This window comes from Ambystoma mexicanum, chromosome 1q (assembly GCF_040938575.1).
Source record: "Ambystoma mexicanum isolate Mex_15411 chromosome 1q, UKY_AmexF1_1, whole genome shotgun sequence".
Lineage (NCBI taxonomy): Eukaryota > Metazoa > Chordata > Amphibia > Caudata > Ambystomatidae > Ambystoma > Ambystoma mexicanum.
In genome coordinates, this window is record NC_090922.1 from 1,539,869,133 (window position 1) to 1,539,889,659 (window position 20,527).

Here is a 20,527-nt window from a genome sequence, read left to right on the forward strand (position 1 = left end):
GAAAACAAATACGGCCCATGGTAAGGAAACAAAAGGGTAGCTAAGACAAAAATTCAAGAATTGGCTTAAAACGTATCCAGCACAAATGTATATTGCAGATGGTCAAAACATGTTGTCATTTTGTATTTTAACAATTCAAAACATTTTGGGAATATATTAACTTTATTGATTTGTTCCAGAGAAAACCTCAGGCAAATCTAATCTCAGAGCAGGTTTGGAGCCAATGTTTTTTTTAAAGGTAAAATGTGGACTTATTCCAACTACTAAACCTATTTATGAAACTAGGGGACCTTTCCAATTGAGATGGTTGTGTCTCTATTGAAGATGTTGAAAGTCTTATAAGGTTATGCAAGCATTCCTGAGCTAGTGGCCTGGATGGGTTGCCAATTTCATGTCAAAAGGAAATCCTCCCCCTAGTCTAAACTATTGTACCTGCTTTTTGAACGGATTAAGGTAGAAAATAGACTCACTGACGGTATCAGAGCTAAATGGTTTTTATTTATAAGAACAAGGAAGAGAGTGGCCCTCATTACAAGTTTGCTGATCTGGAATTAACTATGCTGGTAAAACCGTACTGGCACCGCATTCCAGACCAGCAAACTACGAGTTCTGCGGGCAGGTGCCTGCAGACGGACGTGGAAACACCGGCAACATTATGACATGGTGCCAGTGTTTCTGCAGTCCCATTCCCGTGGAGTCCTATGTGGATTAACAGAATTGCCAGAGACAGATTTATCAGACCACCGGGGTTGCAATGCCGTGATAAATCTAGCAAGTCCAGTGCCGGTAATTCACTACGGGTCCTACAGGTTTTAACGGCATAGCTACCACCGGACTCGTAATGAGGGCCAGTTTTTAAAAAAATAAAAGGGCACACATTTGAATGGATTTTTACTGACATTATTACGAGAACAATCTAGGTTGCTGCAGGGGGTTCCTCTCAATGCAGCTTTTTTAGATATTCATGCCGCTTTTGATAACATCAATAGATGTTTGCAGTGGAATAAATTATTTAGGTGGGGAATCCCAGAGGGTCTCTTGAAAATGATCATCATTCTGACACATGAACACAAATCAGATTGAACATGGAAGGAAACTTAACCCAAAAAAAAACTAAAGAAAGTAAAGTTAGGTTAAGTCAGGGTTGCGATTTAGCTCCCTGCCCGTTTAATGTATATTTGGTTGAAGGAGTGGAGGAAATTAAGAGTATTCCCCTTAAAGTCGGACACAAACATTTCAGTTTCCATGTTTTCACAGATAATCATTTTGGATACTGCAGATATTGGTCTCCATCACCTCAAATATGACAATTGGACTATAAATATGGGCAAAACAGCCATCAGTGTGGAGTATAATTGACATATTGAAAATAATACATTTGGGACTTGACACCATATGACATACTTAGGGCTCCTTATGGTCAACGCCTTCAATAGAAGTGAGGTTGCAAAAAGTCTTCCTAAAATGTTCATCCCATTATTGGCTGAAGTGAAAAAAATAAATTCTAGGGTTTTCAAATTCACCCTGATTCCATTGGTACAGCTTTACAGGTAAACACAAAGTGTTACCCTCCTAACTCTATGGGACAGAGAGAGTACATACACCAAATAATAAGGATCTCAATATTTTGGAAGGTCTCTTTTGGAAGTGTTTTCTGGGCCTGATCAAGTGTACCCCAATGGGGGTCATTCACTTGGAATTGGGGCTGCAGTCATTATCACTCGTATGTACTAGGAAAGTAACGCTGCAGAATAAAATACTAGACCCACCAAAGGGTTCCCTTTACGTCTTCCTGAAAGATATTCTCCAAAGAGAAGCCGCTGGTGTACTAAATAGTTTTAGAAATTCATGAAAATCCCAGAGTTAAGCAAAATATACGTTAGTCTGACCTGGTTAAACAGTGCTAGAAAATTAAACATATACTTCCTTGAATACGTAGGTACACTAAGGAAATACGATACTTTGGTGGAATATTTTAAATGTTTCCCGAATCACAAATTTTAGTTTGTATTTATGAGATTCAGAGTCAATCAATTGCATACAATGTAATTTTGGGGGCCGAGAAAAGGTTTGTTAAGAGAATGGTGTCGCTTCTGTAATATCCAAGGCATCTTGGAAACATGTAGTAACAGAGTGTGACTATACAAGAAATTTGGTTTATACATTTTTCTCAGATTTTGTTTTAGGATATGTCCTGGTGAGGGTGAATGCATTTGTGATGTCAATGAATTTTGGAAATGGTTGGTAATGGACAATTACCAAAAATGGATTTTTGCACTAGTGCACTTTAATACACGAATTTATGAGGACTGGGGAGAACTTAACTTTTGGGTAAGTTATATTTGTGAATATTACCGGTCAGAGACCAAAGCGAGTAGAGCGCTCACTGTGCCGAGCCAGCCAACACAGGTTTAAATCCCGCAAGGGCCAAACTCAGCCTTTCATCCTTCCGAGGTCAATAAATGAGCACCACACTCCGTGTGTAATAATAAGCAGCGCTCAGATGCCTGAGAGTTTGTAGCGCTATATAAATGCAAAATTATTATCATGATTATTAAAGCTGTTGGGGAAATTGAAGCTGCTTAAGGTTTCTAATGTGATGGTGAGATTTTAGTGTTGCTATTCTAATGTATGTAAGGTTTTTCATTCTTTCAATGTGATTTTATGTGAAGTAGATGTCAAGAGCTGGAAACATAAAATAATAATGTGTGTATGTTTGAAACTCCATTTTTTACATAGGCCTTACAAATATCCTATAAATAAATCAAATATAAAGGGTTTTATAGACTATATATACAATAATAAATGAAATCAAACTGAAATGGAGATGGTATCCCCACTAATTAAAACAAATGAATTGCCTCTGATCCAGGATCCAGTTTACACAAAAGTGAAGGCAGAGAAAAGAGAGCGATTATACATACATATAGAGGTTAGACATTTATTGTTCATTTTAATATATAATGACAATTTGTCTACAGCTCCACATTCTTATAATCAGCTTTTCATTCAGGTTAGGAATGTTGGAGGTTAATTTCGACATGTCAGCTTATCCAGGATCAATTTCATTTGGTTAACCTTTTTGTTCACTAGAATGGCTATGATATCGATGGCCCTCATTACCTGTCTGCTGGTCCAGAAAGAAGGAAGCTGGTAGCAACGTACCGGCATCCTTTCCGGACCGGCAGATGACAACTGTGCCTGCCGGTGCCGTTGTGTACGGGAGGTCTGACCTGCCGGCTGCAACGGCCGCGGTAGGCACAGTTGTCACAAAGCACCGCACCGTTACTAACAGTGCTAGTGCTTCCGAGTCCCCATTCAAGAATGGGGACTAACATTTTCCGGTGCCTGAGACCCCAGCCCACCAGGACTTGTAATGTCCCGGTGGCACTGGGATATCAGGCACTGGAACCAGTGTTACAGTCCAGCAGCAACCCACCAGTAGCACCGGCATGTTACCGCCAGACTTGTAATGAGGCTTATATGTCTAAATCCCTTTCATTTAAGGCAGAAATGAGCCATTTCATTTTAAAATGTACACGTTATATTGTCTCACAGTTCAGTGAAGATTTAATGCAACACTTCACATCATCTCCACTCGCCCTTCACACCAAGTGAATTCTCTATAAAGGAGTGCTTTAAATGAAATAGTTCCCTCGCCTAGGATCGGCACATGGAGGTACAATATTCTAATCATAAGCGCTGCAATAAAGACAGGCAATAGTTTTGGACACTAGGGAACGTTGGTAATCGGCCTATAATTGGTGGGTAAGCTAGGGCCCAGGGAAGGAGGTCCTGGCTGCTCAGTTACGCTACCAACGCGTGTAGTACAGGCCTATACCAAAGGTTGGGTTAATTATTGCCACAATGACAAGGCTGGTGCGGTCACCCACAGGGTACTGCATACAATCTTGCCTAACAGCAGATAAGAATATCCTGCGTAGTGTAGTATTTCCCACATTTACTACCCTGACATAGACCCTTGCATGCATGTTTTGTCTGGTGCCCATTTACGTTATTGATCTCACTAATCAGCTTTATCACCTATATGTGTTCTTTGGTGACGAATAAGACTTCTCTTCAGAATAAAGCTCTTCTCGCATTCAGAACACTGATGAGGTTTCTCGCCTGTATGTGAGAACTGATGGTAAACAAGACCTCCCTTTTGAATGAAAGCTTTCCCACATTCAGTGCACTCATAAGGTTTCTCACCTGTATGAGTTCTCTGGTGAGAAATAAGATTTCCCTTCGTAATGAAACTCTTACCACATTCAGTGCACTGATGAGGTTTCTCACCTGTATGTGAGAACTGATGAAAAATAAAACCTTGATTGCTTCTGAAAGTTTTCCCACATTCAGTGCATTGATAAGGTTTCTGACCTGTATGTGTTGTCTGGTGGTGAGTAAGAAGTCCCTTATTAATGAAACTCTTACCACATTCAGTACACTGATGAGGTTTCTCACCTGTATGAGTTCTCTGGTGAGAAATAAGATTTCCCTTCGTAATGAAACTCTTACCACATTCCGTGCACTGATGAGGTTTCTCACCTGTATGAGTTCTCTGGTGAGAAATAAGCATTCCCTTCGTAATGAAACTCTTACCACATTCAGTACACTGATGAGGTTTCTCACCTGTATGTGAGAACTGATGAAAAATAAAACCTTGCTTGCTTCTGAAAGTTTTCCCACACTCAGTGCATTGATAAGGTTTGTGACCTGTATGTGTTCTCTGGTGGCGAGTAAGAAGTCCCTTATTAATGAAACTCTTACCACATTCAGTACACTGATGAGGTTTCTCACCTGTATGAGTTCTCTGGTGAGAAATAAGCTTTCCCTTTGTAATGAAACTCTTACCACATTCAGTGCACTGATGAGGTTTCTCACCTGTATGTGAGAGCTGATGATAAATAAAACCGTGCTTGCTTCTGAAAGTTTTCCCACATTCAGTGCACACATAAGGTTTCTCACCTGTATGAGTTCTTTGGTGACAAATAAGACGTCCCTTCCGAATAAAGCTTTTCCCACATTCAGTGCACTCATGAGGTTTCCAACCTGTATGCGAGAACTGATGGTAAATGAGACCATCCTGCCGACAGAACCTTTCCCCACATTCAGTGCACACATAAGGTTTCTCATCTGTATGAGTTCTCTGGTGAGAAATAAGACTTCCCTTCTTAATGAAAGTCTTACTACATTCAGTACACTTATGAGGTTTCTCGCCTGTATGTGAGAACTGATGGCAAATCAGAGCTTGCTTGCTTCCGAAAGCTTTCCCGCATTCATTGCACTGATGAGGTTTTTCACCTGTATGAGTTCTCTGGTGAGATATAAGACTTCCCTTCATAATGAAACTCTTACCACATTCAGTGCACTCATGAGTTCTCTCACCTGTGTGTATTCGCAGGTGGCAAATAAGAGATCCCTTCAGAATAAAGCTCTTACCACATTCACTACACTGATGAGGTTTTTCACCTGTATGTGAGAACTGATGGCAAATAAGAGCTCGCTTGCTTCTGAAAGCTTTCCCACATTCATTGCACTGATGAGGTTTCTCACCTGTATGAGTTCTTTGGTGAGAAATAAGACTTCCCTTCATAATGAAACTCTTACCACATTCAGTACACTCATGAGGTTTCTCACCTGTATGAGTTCTCTGGTGAGAAATAAGATTTCCCTTCGTAATGAAACTCTTACCACATTCAGTACACTGATGAGGTTTCTCACCTTTATGTGAGAACTGATGAAACATAAAACCTTGCTTGCTTCTGAAAGTTTTCCCACATTCAGTGCATTGATAAGGTTTCTGGCCTGTATGTGTTCTCTGGTGCAGACTAAGATTCACCTTGTTAGTAAACCCTTTCCCACATTCAGTGCACTCATGAGGTTTCTCACCTGTATGTGTTCTTTGGTGCTGAGTAAGAGCCCCCGTCTGAGCAAACCATTTCCCACATTCAGTGCACTCATGAGGTTTCTCACCTGTATGTGTTCGGAGATGGATAGTAAGCTGTCTCTTCTCAGCAAATCCTTTGCCACATTCAGTGCACTCATGAGGTTTCTCACCTGTATGTGTTTTTTGGTGCCGAGTAAGATGCACCGTCTGAGCAAACCTTTTCCCGCATTCAGTGCAATGATAAGGTTTCTCACCTGTATGTGTTCGCTGGTGGATAGTAAGCTCTCTCTTCTGAGCAAATCCTTTCCCACATTCAGTGCACTCATAAGGTTTCTCACCTGTATGTGTTTTTTGGTGCTGAGTAAGATGCCCCTTCAGAGCAAACCATGTCCCACATTCTGGGCACTGATAAGGTTTCTCGCCTGTATGTGTTCGCTGGTGGATAGTAAGCTGTCTCTTATTAGCAAACCATTTCCCACATTCAGTGCACTCATGGGGTTTCTGACCTGAATGTGTCCTGTGGGGAGAAATAAGCATATCTTTATTCCCAAATTTAGTGAGCTGGTAAGGGGTTTCACTCATGTTCTCACGAGGGCACTGAGTATATTCATTAGATGGCCCTTTATTACACATTCTGTGCATTGGTAAGGTTTTTCACCAATGTTTTGCCAGTTTATTTTGTCAGGTTGACTCGTTCCACTGAACCTTTTCCCAGATTCACAGTCCAGATGAGCTTTCCCACGTGTAGGACTTTTCTAGTGACAAAAAGCTGTTTCTTCTGGCTGAAGATTTTAAACTATTCAGTGCATGGACACTGTTTGACCATTTACAGGTGTTTCGCAAAATCTCAAACTAATCTCAAATTCAGAACGTCTATAAAATAGCACTTGTTTGTGTTCTCTCAGGAATAGGCACAAGGAATAGGCACAAGAAACAGTCTTGTATTACTGCACATCAAGCACTGTTGCTATTATTTCTTTGAAATGCTGGATATGTATTGTAGCTGTGTTGCTGGATACTAACACACGTGTGTTGAATGAATGAAACCCATCATGTATTCTATAGGCTTCTCAATCTCAATTCCTGAATAATCTAAAAAGAAAGTTGGACCACAAACGTGTCTGCTTCTAAGATGTTAGGAAATTGCACATTGTATCAATGAACGTTGGCACTGCATTAGTCCAGAGAATTTAACAATTAATCTTGTGTTTTTTGGGACTTCAATCACCTATAGAAGAAAACAGAGAAACACATTATTAGTTTCAGCATGTTCACAGTCGCAGGCATCAATAACAGGCCGACTGGTTCTCAGTAGTTACAATATATTAAGCAGCAGTTATATAATTCTTCAAGCACACAAATATAACATTATTAGCTTCCTGTTTTAGCCTTTTTCTGCTTACTAATCCACTATAAACTGCTCTTATTTCCAAATAGTGATTTAGGTACTGATAAGTGTGGGTATTCTAGTATAACATTTATTTTTTATTATTAGCATTTGGTTAAATACAAACCATTAGCCAATTGTTAATCATATTTATACAGATAATAAAAACCACATAAGAAAAAAAAATCAATCACATCAAAGTTAATATCACAACATACATTGAAAACTAAATATTACAGTTACAAGTAAAAAATAAAAGTTCTTTTCCTTCTCTTTTCTTTCTACAAGGTTAAAGTTGGAATTTTCTGCAGGGCCACCTTCCAAATACAGTAAGCCGCAAACGTCATAACAATAGACTCAGCAATGAATACCGCACTCCAAAATTGTAAATATGTTTTGTTTATTAACAGTAGATTTCAGCTGTTCCGGTATCACTTCCATTATTTATTAAATGGTTTCAATTTCCAGATATTGCAGTGCTTACATCAAAGTCAATGTTCACAGTCATCCTCTAGTTTTCAAATGCATCAATTCTGCCCATTTCTAAATCCACAATTAGTCCTTCTTACATCTTATATTAGGGAAAATGTTGCTTTCTAGACTAGTCTTTAATAATCCTCATATTCTTTTAGTTTGTTTTTCCAAAGGTTCTTATCCTTGGCATGTGTGCTGCCACTATTTTGGCTACTATGAAGGCCATGTATGTTACGAATGGAAAAGACATTTTTATGCCAGCTATGTAAAAGGGGGAGTACACCCACACTTATCAATGCCTGACTGTCACTAGTAGTGATGTGCCTTACTTAGTTACTCACATAGTAAGTATTAAGAATTTGAAGTGCCATCTATTAGGAAAGGCACCCTAATAGCTGTCAGAGTAGTGGCTCTCGAATGATAAAATATAATAGATGTGATATGTGATTAATTTTTATATAGAACCGTTCAGTACACAAAAAGCATGTAAAAAAATAAATCATACAGCCTTGGAGAGGAAAACTTTTCATGTGGATACTTTAATCATGAGGACAATGCATATATTTTTCTACCTTTTTACTTCTTCAGTAATGTACATGAAAGCTCCCAATTTCCCGATACAAACAATAAGGGCAGAGTGTTTGACACTAGGTGTCACACTCACCTGTGTCTCTGTGGGAGCGATGGATGAGCCTCTTTTGACCCCGAGTTCTCACTTCCCCCGTTTTGCCCGGAGGAACACCTGTCAAATACAAGATGTACACTCAGACATGAATTAACCTGATTCCCCTAGGCCCTTCCCTTCTCTTCTCTTTCATTGTGCTGTGAAGTCCCTTAAGTGCTTACCTTGATTTTTAGTAGGGCATGCACTCCATCCTGCACTCGCAGGGGCACGATTCACTCGTAGGCTTGGTGCCAATATCTGTTGGCTGAGTTCTGATGCCACACGCTGTTATGTGCCTTCACAGCGAGGCAGTGTCCAATGTGCCAGTTTCTTCACTAGCTAAATAGTTCTTTCCACAAAGTGAACGTGGCGCGGTGGATGTTGAGTGTCCAGAATTGTACGTATTGTCCTCATTTTCTAAGATATGTTTTGGGCGAGTAGAGCTGCGTGTAGAAGTCAGCCGCTGGTAGGTATGTGCAGGGTCATAGTTTCGAGAGCACCTGGTAATGTCTCTTCTTTCCCTTGCAGGAATGGATTATGAAGTTCTAGCGCCTCGTGACTGGGTTCACCGCTTCTGGAGACTTGGCGGTGTGGTAAGTAGAAACTGTGGTAAGTATGCACCGTGCTATTGGAGAGTGCGCAGTGAATAATGTTTCCGTGTTTTGGAGCGAGCCCAAGGAATAATGTCTCATCTTTCTTTTGCAGGACTTTGAGCGCTCGGACTACTGACCTGGATTCCAGCATAGCGGGAAGATTCGGTGAGTATGCGCAGCGTTACAGAAGTGTGCACGCTAACAAAGTTCTTTTGTGCTTACAGGTGCCGGTGTAGGATTCTTCTCTTGACCGGAGAAGGCTGCGGCATGGAGAAAGGATCGAGTAAGATCCGGAGCAGGTAAGCAGAAGCAAGAAGATCCGGAGCAGGGTAACAGAAGCTGGATGATCCAGAGCAGGTAAGCAGAAGCAGGTTGATCTGGGGCACGGCAAGTGTGTTGCTGGTGCAGCTCACAGTAAGCAACACGAAGCACTGGAAGAATCTTGGGTGTGGTTTATATAGCCAGCCACACCCAAACACTAGAGAGCTCATGAATAGTCATGCACTTCATGTTAGGCAACAGGAAGTGGTAACCAAGAAGTTACTACAAACACCAGGAAGGAATGAAAGAAGGTATCTGCTATGGGCTTTTTGTGTGCCTATGCCAGACCTGCCAAGCCTCCACCCAACTTGCCCCAATTGCCTGTCTGGTAACCATGACAGTCTTCCCCCTGAAGACCCTTCCCAATGGCATGTGTATGGGTTTTGGTTTATCCGGATAGTCCCGATGGAATCTTCGCACCAATCGAGGGGCATGCACGTGTGTGCTAGGTTCCCAAGATCTTTCCTGGGGTCCATACCCCTTCCAATCAATCAAGTAATACAGGGTCGTTCGTACTAGTTTGGAATCCAATATGTTCTTTACCTCATATTCTGGTGCTTCTTCCCCCACTTGTATGGGTGTGGGTGGTGTGGAAGTTCCAGTTCCTGGGTGTGCTGGTTTTAATAGTGACACATGAACTATGGGATGTATACGCATATGTTGAGGTAACGCCAGTCTCATGGCTGCTGGATTAATCACTACCTCAATAGTATATGGGCCAATGTATCTAGGCTGACATTTTCTGGGACCTTTTAAAGCAATGTGTCTAGTTGCCAGCCAGACTGAATCTCCCACTTGATAATCTGGGGCCTTTCGTCGATGGCGGTCAGCATTTCTTTTCTGTGTTGCTTTGGCTTGCTGTAGGTTCTTGCTGGCCTCTCTGGCTGCTTTCATAATGCTGGCATGCAGATTCTTTACTGCGGGCATCTCTATATTTTCTTGTGGGTCGTAGACAGATGTTCTGGGGTTTCAACCATATGTAGTAAAAAAAAGGGTGTTGCTTGGTTTGAAGAGTGTGTTTAGTTTAGTTTAGTTTATTATTTGTAGGGCGCGCCAAGCCCTGGAGCATCAGGGCGCACAGGACAAGAATATGCTCAACTTTGTTACAGGTACATCTACATAATCATAGTACATTCTGCAATAAATAAAATATATACAGGTACATGTGCATGGTCATAATACAGTATACAATAAGCAAGAATGAGCAGGGCTGGAGCTAGGTCCAGACAAGAGGTGATAAGGTGAATTGTTGTAGGCATACTCTGCCATCGATAGTATTTCAGTCCAGCTTTGGCTTCTTTGGTGTAATAGACAGCGCAAATACTGTTTCATGGTCTGGTTTGTGCGCTCGGTTTGGCCGTCCGTTTGAGGATGGTGACTAGAAGACAGACGGATTTCTACTCTTGCCAGGGCACAACATTTCTTCCAAAAACGCGATACAAATTGGCTGCCACTGTCAGAAACGATTACAGTGGGGAACCGGTGTAACTTGACGATGCAGTCTGGAAAAACCTGCGCAAGAGTCAGAGCAGAGGGAATACCTTTCAGAGCTATGAAATGGGCCATTTTGGAGAAGAGGTCAACTACTACAAGGATGGTATTATAACCTGGGCTAGGAGGTAAGTCAGTGACAAAGTCCATTGAGACTGTGTGCAAGGCGCTGGTGGAATGGTAATTGGCTGGTTTTTGCCTGGACATCTTGTGTTGTGCACACACCTCACAAGTGCCTATGTAGGTAGCAATATCATCTCGCCAAGTTCTCTGGGAAAAACAGTTCAGGTACTGGATATTCAAATCACGGACTGGCTGCTGGGACTGCAATCTTGCAACGTTTCGCTGGCCGACATATGCCCGCAGCGATAATTACTTCCTAGCGTGTTCATGGACAGATTCAACTTTGGCAATTAAAGAAAAAAGGGAGCTTGATCAACTCAGAGCGCTAAGGATATCATGTAAGTCTAAAAGCGGAGGGTGTCAGTGATATTAAGTATACATATCTGGATTAAAGAATAACCCCATGACTAAGTGAGACTCTAAAAGTAACACTCTGCCTTTGGTCTATGTATCGTGCCGTTTTGTAAAATCAAAAGGTCACTATGATGCTGACAAAAAGTGACTTGTCTTCTCCTATGTATGCTAACCAGACACGACCTGAAAATCAACACAGCCCTGAGTGTACGATCAGACACTGTGTCATTATATTCAATTGAAGAAACCGCTATGCTGTTGAAAGGACAACAATGTCGTACAATCCTGGGCACGCCGCAATAATGCGGGCTGCGCCAAATTGTCATACTTATTCATGTAGTGCTCACCTATATCTCCACGGTCACTGACTAAAGCTAGTCTGTTCTAGGGAGTGAGTCCATTGAGAGCGGTGTTAATATGGTTGCCGGGCCACTTTGACGCATGCGTATTACGTCGCATGGACACCATCTTGGTGTGGGAGTATACATTGCCATGGTGATGTCTGTCTCGCGTATCAACTAGTTACACCGAGTCGAGTGGGCTGAATTAAGGAGAAAGAGAACCGCTCTCTGTACAAAATGTGGTCACAACCAATATGAGTGAAAGTATACCATGCATGTCAATGTCGGTAAGGGGTCGTCACCTCTACGTGACTCGTAGATATTTTACGTGCAAGATGTCTGATGTGCTTGTGAGCATGATCCTACAGCCCGATACCTGTACAGGAAACAATTTACATGGTGGGAAATGGGTTGACAGGCGGAGGGGCAGGATGCCGACAAAACTCGGCTGGGTGCCCCATCCCTGTCAGTGTTTGGTGTCAATGTGACTGAGATGTCATCAAAGATTAGCTCCTTTGAATTATACAGCCCACGAGGAAAACCCACAATGTTATGATACATGGGGTGCCTCGCCAGCCGTCTAGAGCACATGGGTAACGCTACTCGTATTGAGATGTATATCCATATTGGGTAAACCTCAACCTCAAAGGGAACGTCAATATTGCAACTAAAGAAGCTGCTGTGATATCCATTAAACAGTTATACTGTCCAAAGGTTAGACATTTACAATTTCCAACATCATTAATCATTAATGCATCCTTTAAAACTAGTCATTTTGGCAAAGGAACAGCTCTACTGCCACAATACAGTGTACACCATGTGATAGTGCTTCATAGATGGTGCCACATGGTAGTTTACAAGCTCTCCAGGACAATGTTTTTGACTTTTTCATGAGTTAGCAAGTGAGTGCTGAGTTACAGAATATCGCCCCTAACATCAAATCTGCAATTCATAAGGCTAGTAACACAGATCATCACTTACAAATAGTCATTGGGCCTCATTATGAGTTTGGCTGTAGCCGTGTCTGTAAGACCGGCACGGCTACCGCCAAACTCGCCTCCGGGACCGGCACCGCGAATGGGCAATTACTGATCCATAACAAGTTCGCCCGACCGGTAATTTCCCATTCGCGGGTGGCAGTAATGATGCACTCCCCATCATAGGGCGGAATGGGGATGGGGTGCATGCATGCACCGACACCATCAATAACACGAGACCTGGCGGGCTGTCAGGCAGCCGCGAGCACAACTCGTGCTGGTGCCTTGCCGGCACCATTGTCACTGTACCGTCCATTGTGTGTGTAACATGTCAACTCAAGTACCTCAGACAAAACACTCAAATCTGATTCACAATTCATTCCCCTGGGATGGATAGAATCCAGGAGGTCAAACCATAGAACCTCCCTTTGTAACAGCTTCCTGTTTAAATCACCTCCTCTACTCCCCAATGTGACTTTTTCTAGAAACACATTTTAATAGGGCAACTGTGTGCCTAGCCTCTAAAAAATGCATTGCTACAGGAGACTTGAGGTTCTTTGTGCGTACATTTGATTTATGTTCCGTCCACTGGAGTTTAGCTTTTCATGTTGTGATGCCAACATAGTAGTATCCACAAGGGCATTTTAGTGCATAAACCACGTTCTTAGAATCACAAGTGCATGAGTGCTTCAATAAGATTGCTTTTCCAGAACGAGGGTGTGCAATGTTGTTTCCTGTAATAATAGTCCCACAGTGCTGGCAATTGTGGCACGGTTGTGTCCCTTTGTGTTTATTGTTACTTGCTGCGGTCGATTGCATCTCTGCCTTAACGAGACTGTTTCATAGGGCTTTACTACTGCGGTAAGCAAAAGTCGCTGGTTGCCTAAATAGTGGTTGCTGTGCCGGATCCATCTGCAGCATAGGCTAATTTGTCTTGATGATTCCCTTGATCTTGCGACTCTGGAGTAAGGGCCTCATTACATGGTAGGCGGTAAGGGTTTACCGGTACCGGTAAATCCTTACCGTCTTACTACGAGGTCCCTTTGCGGGTTGGGGTATTTAACGCCTGCTTTGTGCAGGCGTTAAAAACCAACCCGCAAAGGGACCCAGGGAGCTAATCATGGTACCGCAATTTGCGGTGCCGTAATTAGCGCCTTCCCCATTCCCATTATGTCCTATGGGGCAAAAATGGGAATGGGGAAGGGCAATGGTGGAAGGGGGAATTACCGCCAACCTTGGAGTTCCCCTTTCCACCAAGGCGGTGCCGGTATTTTACCGGCATGAACCATGAACGCTAATAGCGCCATGGTTCTCCGCCTACCGTGTAATGAGGCCCTAAGTGTGTTGTCACGCAGACTAGTTAGTGACTGTTCTTGTTTAGGGGGGTTTTGGTGTTAGGCGGGTGTCCCTTTCGATGGTATACACTTTTGCAGCAATATCGGAGATAAGCGTGGGATTGTAGCCTCTCTCATGGAACTTATGCATTCGACTGTGTTCTATACTCATCAGGTTCCGAGATGTTCCACCTATATCGGAGGAACTGGCTTAAGGGAACACTCTCAATGGTATGCTTCGGATGAAAACCTGTTGCCAATAAACGGCTATTATGATCTGTGGCCTTGGTGTAAATCCTTGTTTCCAAGTTGTTGTCTTTAACATGAACCTCTACATCCAGAAAATTGATCTTCGTCCTGCTGACGGTGTTCGTGAACTTCATCCGTGGGTGCATATTATTCATTATGCCAAAGAAGTTTTGTAGCTCATCTTCTGGGCCAGACCAAATTCCAAATACATTGTCAATATATCTGACAAAGATCAGGAGGTGCACAAGAGAAAAGAGGGGATGTGGGGCACAACCAGATTTAAGATGGGAGTTTCGGAAAGAAATAACTCCAATTAGCTTCTTGAACAGTTATTATCGTAGGTGAAGTGTAAATATGTACTTCAGGCGCATGTCCGGCTCGATTAATACATAGCATTCGGCCAATAACTATTCAAGCAGCTTCATTGCTTTTCACACAACCTGCATGCTTTCCAGGTTTCCAGAGTTACAGTGGGTGCACACCTGAACACATGCTATGGTAATGCTCTGCTATACACACATGATGACACTGAACACACGTATAATCTTACACATCAATATTAGATGTTGCAAACAATTTGGTATAATATGGCATTTTTTCTTAATTTGTATTGGTGTACAGTATATTACAAACTTTTACCTAAAATTCCTAAACAAGTAAGGAAATGAGAGTGTAGAGAAAAAAGAAATTTAAAAATGAGAGAAAAAATAAATCAAAAAAATCAAAATCGAAATGAGAGGGACAAGGTACTGACGATGAGAGCGGCATGGTCTAAGAGAGTAGGTATGCTACATATGCGCTGTCATACCAGGCCAGGCTGTAAACTCATCATACTCTTTTTAAGTCTGTTTCCTTCAGTTCCTTCAGGGATCCCCAGTCTCCCCCTGTTTACTATCTCCAGCCTGGCTCACTCTTTTAAAAAAATATTTTAAATCTGGTAGTATGTCCTTGAAGAAATTTGATAGCGCAAAAATCAACTTCCGTTGCTACCATTCATCCGCATCCGGGGCGTTCATGATTAAATCCCCCAAGTGTTTTGATCTCGGTGCTCTAAGCGACACACATTCCAGGAGTAGGTGTTGTAGACCTTCTGAATGGTCCTTGAAGATTCTACAAATTGAGTCCATGGCTCCATTTTGGCTCCTTACAAATAGAATCTCTCTAGTGTGTAGGAGGTGCAGCCTCAATCCAAGGAATAGATTTCTCTAAGCCAGACCTGGGACTTTTATCAAATACTTGGGCACTGTGTTCAGAGATATGCTGTTGTTTTTAGCCAAAGACCCCATTTTGGCCATTCCCGTTGATCTTCCTGTGCGGTCCCAGTCTGCACACCACAGTTTTTGCTTCACATTTCCCAGGTTGGTCTTAAGCTGTTTGTCGCAAGAGTCAATGTTATTTAGGATTAGTCTGCAATTTGAAGACCAGGATCTCATTACCTCTTCCAGGGTGAATCCTGGCTTTTCCTTGAAGATCTCAAATTGTGCCGGGCTGTCTTCCATGAGTATTTTCCTGTATAGACTGAGGGAATTCCAATGGCCTCTCCAATACATAGAGACAAGGTCAAATTCCCATCTTATGGTGGCGATGGGTAACGAGTTTGGTAGGCCCAGTAACCTTTTCCAGATGAGACCTTCTAACAGGTCCCATATCTCCCAAGATGTAATAAGGGCCGTCTCTGCACCATAGGTCAGAACAGGAATAACCGTCTGCTTGTAAAATAGTATGGTCGGTGATAGAGAGAATTTCCCATACTTCCTGTAAATTGTTAGGGCTTGTGCCCTCAGGTTTTTTGTTTTCCTCCGTAGTTCCGTGGTCCACAGACTGTCATCTCTGTTCAAGTTGATAAGCATACCGAGGTATTTCGTAACCCCCACAACTTGCATCAACTCCTTTACCAGGCACCAGCAAAACAGCTTCTTTTTCTTTCCTGTCAGATTTTGTAACACTACAATTTCGGATTTCTCTATTTTGATATTTAAGTTGTTTTGATCTGTAGATCTCTGCAGGGTTTCCAAACTTCATTGTTGGCCGACCAGTGTTTGGTTCAAAAGGACTAGGTCGTCCGCCTAGATCATCCAGCCCAGGGGCACTCCGTTCATTTCCTGGGGACAGGTTTATGTGGTATTTAGAGCATGTTTCAAGTCCGATATGTAAAGACCAAACAGGGCCGGAGTAAGCGAGCATCCCTGCTTCAGCCCTTTGTGTGTCGCGATCTTTGTAGACAGTTTTCCAGCGCTTTCTAGCCTTATTTGAATTGTTGTGTCCATGTGAAGGGCCATTATTGGTGACAAAAGCTCCTGGGAGCACTCCCCAGCTCTCAATTTGTTCCATAAGATGTTCTGGTCAACACTATCGAAGGCCTGTTTTAGGTCAATGAAGGCTAGATTTATTTCGCCTTTCTGATTTCAATGCTCTGATTTTTAAAGCATTAAGTAATAACAGATTGACATTACATCCTACTCCTTTAATGAATCCGGTCTGTGTTTTGTCGAAATTACAAGATTTCAATGCCCAGTTCAGTTGTTTCAATAAAGTCGCTGCGCAAAGTTTCCAAGGGGGGATAGCTTAGGGGCAACGTGCTAGCCTTGGAAGCAAGACGACACGGAGCAACACAGGTTCGGTACCCGATCCGAATTTAGAAACCTCTGGGTATTAAGCGCATATCAAGGCATCCAATAAGGCGATTGGCTGATAGTTAGTAGGGTCCAATCGATACCCACTCTTAAAAATTGGAAGCAGATTTTGTCACATCCCTGGGTAACTGGTGTGTGTGGAATAGGTGGAAATACGGCTGCCATTGACCGTGCCACCACGTTGTTTCCACAAAGTGTGTAGCGATCTAGTCTATTCCAACATGGCCGCCGCCGAGTGTATTTACCATTCTTCACTCGGCGGCTCGGCGCGTTGCAACTTCTTGGATTCTCCTTGTTGCTTGCGCTCCGTATTATTTCCCTTGGCAGTGGTCCGCCCGCTCTTTTACTTACCGCTTCCTTCCCTCTTGCTCTGCTTCTATCCCACTCCTCGTCTCTGCCTCGTCCTGTGTTTTTTGCTTATCTTACTCCCATTTCATTTTCCTCTTTCCTGCCCGTATTTCGTCATTTTTTCCTTTCTTGGATTTGTTTTCCTCGGTCCTTTCAGCCCGTACCAGTTTTTGTTGGGTTCCTTATTTCCTCTACATTACGCCTTCCCTGCTAGCCCTTACGAACGTTCTTCCGTGTTCGTACTTACTTCCAAAACATCCAACACTCTCCCTCCTATAATTGTTTCCAAGTGCTACCAACAAGTCCGGCCAATCGTACCATCCATAGTGAAGATCTTGTTTTTTTTATGCCATTTGGCTTTTTCCCCCTACAACGTTACCGGCTGTTGCGGAGAGGAGCCACCGGGGATTCTCAGATCTAGAGTCACACACTGGCTTCCTTTCGAGGCAGACCTTATCTGCTCAAAAAAAAAAAACAGACGCTCTGCGAACCCGAAGAAAGAAGTTGGACTATTCAACCACATCAGTTGAGGAGTAAGGGGAACCAGGTGATCTCCAATATCTGAGTGAAGAGGAGGATATTACTGACAAGCCTGATAGCATTATTAACCAGCCTGATAGCTTTGCCCTTTTCCAGGTTGGAGGGATGTTTGCCACCTTCAAAACATGTTGAATAGGGCGAGGCAGAAATCTGCCCAGTGTTCTGGGCCCGCTTTCAGTATTGAATTCAAAAGGCCATCAGGACCAGATGCACTTGCATTTTTTATGAGGCCGAGCAATTTTTCTGTCTATTCGGACGTTCCATTGCATATCACTATTTGCTTCTATCCCTTGAGACAAAACCATAGTGTAGGGTGGCTGATTGTGTACCACGTCGCCATGTTGCACCACCGGGTATATCTCCCTCGATGTTCCCATTCAACATATGTAGATCCCGCTCTTCCATTGCCTGCATCCAGGTGGTTGTCCTGTCCACCTTTGTTCTATGTGATTTTGCGCAGTTTGAGTCCTTAGTATTATAGGACTCAAACTTTGTATAAGTATTATATTTAAAACAGTCAATGTTCAGGTCTCCACAGATCATGATCATTAGGTTGCCATATGACGTTTTTGCCCAGTCTATCAGGTCTGTTCGACCATCTTTGAAGTTTCTATCTCTGCCGGGTTCCAATAGATGTTTATTAGGAGTAGCCATTTGCAGTGATCAGAGGCGCCCTTTCCCAATATTATCAGCAAGTGTTGAATATATGAACTGGTATCCGTGATTCCTACTGCCTTGCAGTCAAGGTTATTACTAATGATGATTATTAGGCCGGATTTCAGTCTGCCTTTCATTCCTTTTATGGTTGGGTTGAGGAATACAGAGAACCCATTGATCAGTGGTTTTTCCCTGAGCCAAGTCTCATGTAGGCAAATAATATCTGCTCTTTTCCAGTTCCAGTCTGAGTTATTAAAAATATGTTTAAATCCTTAGGAGTTCTAGGATACTATTATGATGTTTCCTTTTTGATTCTCCTCTGGGCGCTACTTCTCAGACCTTGTGGCCAGACTTTTCGCTAGCCAATCTCAAGAATACTCTTTGGATTTACTTCAGACTTCTCTTTAAGTGTAGCAGTAGGTACTTCTAACCCCACTCGCTGTGTTCACGTTGATTTTTAGGGGTTTATTGATTCGGCAGTATTCATTTAAAACGCACCTGTACACAAGTCGTTCTAGGCGCGACAAGACAAGGGAAACATGGGGAGGACAAAACAACGATCTTACTAGGCCCTGTCTCATTAAGATTGTGCAAGTGCAGAGATGTGGATGGGGAGAAGTGCCGGGGGAGGGTGGGAGAGAAGTGCACTACAAAATAGTTGTGCGTATGCATGTACATGATATTTTCTTAAACTGCCCATAACATCATGTTAAGGCTTTAAATGAGTTTTGCTGGCAAAAAATTGTGGGTATGTACATTTATCAGCAAGTGTTTTACTGCTACAATCCCTCACTTTTTACAGAGCTCCCTCAACTAGTGTTGCAGGCTAGCACAGACTCAGGAGTGAGAGCGGAGGTGCGCAGGAGAACACTATTTGGGGGTGAAGAACCAATCATCAAGTTTAAAAAACCAAGTCAGATGTTAGAGCTGTATAGTACAGTTTATTTATTTTTATTGATTGTGCATTTGTAAGGCGCTTATACATCAAGTAAATTGTGTTTCAAAGCACCCACAGGGCAATGAGGAGGGAACATGGGAATAAAAGTTAAATATAACAATGAAAGAGAGAGGCAGTCCTGCTAGGTCTTGTGAGCATTTAGAACATGCAAGTGCAGAGAGAGAAGGGATGAGGGAGGGGGTAAGGGCTAGGAGTACCACGGAGGGAAGTGCTAGGGAGTAGGTTGAAAAATTTTCAGAAACGTGCTAATTCCCTTCTACCTTAGAGACCCCCAGCTCTTTTGCTGGACTTAGGACTTTTAATTTTTATCCTGGAGAGAGTGAGACCTTTCTCCCACTCCCTCATGTATTTGTCTTTGATTTGAACACTGTTTCTTTTGGTCTTGGAGACTGACAAACTCCATAGACATCATCTTTTTCCATTGTGACACACAGCACCTTCAGTGCAGTGGAACAGGGAAGTCTTTCAGATTTCCAAAGGTTTAAATACCTTCTTTTGGATAAACTACTGTTTCTAAGAGCAGCGAAGTGAAATTGACTTTACTTCCATTTGTAACTTTCTAGACCCAGCACACACTATCATACAATAGGGTGCTAGAGGGGTTACTGAGTATCCCCTTTGTATAGCTTCTCATGTAACATTTTTATGTTATGCTTCTGAAAATTTAAGGGCTTGGGGCAGTGGTTTACATTTTACTACCATTGTGTGTTTTTACGGCAAGCTGCAATTGCAGCTACAGTAAAGCGCCCACAGGTGCCCATTTTGCCAAAGTTCACCATTTCTTGTTGGAAAGGTCTGTTAGGCAAAGTGTGTATGCAGTACCCTCTGGGAACACTACAAACAACTATGCCTACAGGTGTAAGCAAACCAACCTTTGGTATAAGTCTGTACTACACAGTTTTGGTAGCATGTCGAGCAGCCAGACTTATCTCAAGAGGGGAATGTGAGCAGTAGTGATGTTACACAGAGGTCTACAATTACAGGAGTTCAAATAAACTCTTACACTCAAGGTTTCTTAGATAAACACTTATTAATTTGTTTACCAGTCAGTTATAAAACAGTCATTAGAAGGAAGCAATAATATAATAAAACACAAATATACTTCAATACTTTACACTCTAAGTTTCTGAATCAGACAAGACCTTTTTGGGATGGCCCACGGACACAACCTACACCTACAGGTGACATTAGTA

The 20,527-nt window shown here is 42.5% G+C and overlaps 1 protein-coding gene across 6 annotated transcripts in view; it reads right to left on the reverse strand.

Annotated features, from left to right (window-relative positions):
• Positions 1–2,927: 2,927 nt before the first annotated feature.
• LOC138551359 (zinc finger protein 850-like) overlaps positions 2,928–20,527 on the reverse strand; it is a 267,712-nt gene continuing 250,112 nt past the window's right edge. For 5 of the 6 annotated variants that reach the window (XM_069642483.1, XM_069642480.1, XM_069642481.1 and 2 more), the window contains one exon: positions 2,928–7,118. In XM_069642483.1, coding sequence (XP_069498584.1) covers positions 4,028–6,532 — 2,505 coding nt within the window. In that variant the 5' untranslated portion in view covers positions 6,533–7,118 and the 3' untranslated portion in view covers positions 2,928–4,027. The remainder of the gene's footprint in view (positions 7,119–20,527) is intronic. The other variant, XM_069642484.1, reaches the window with a different exon arrangement.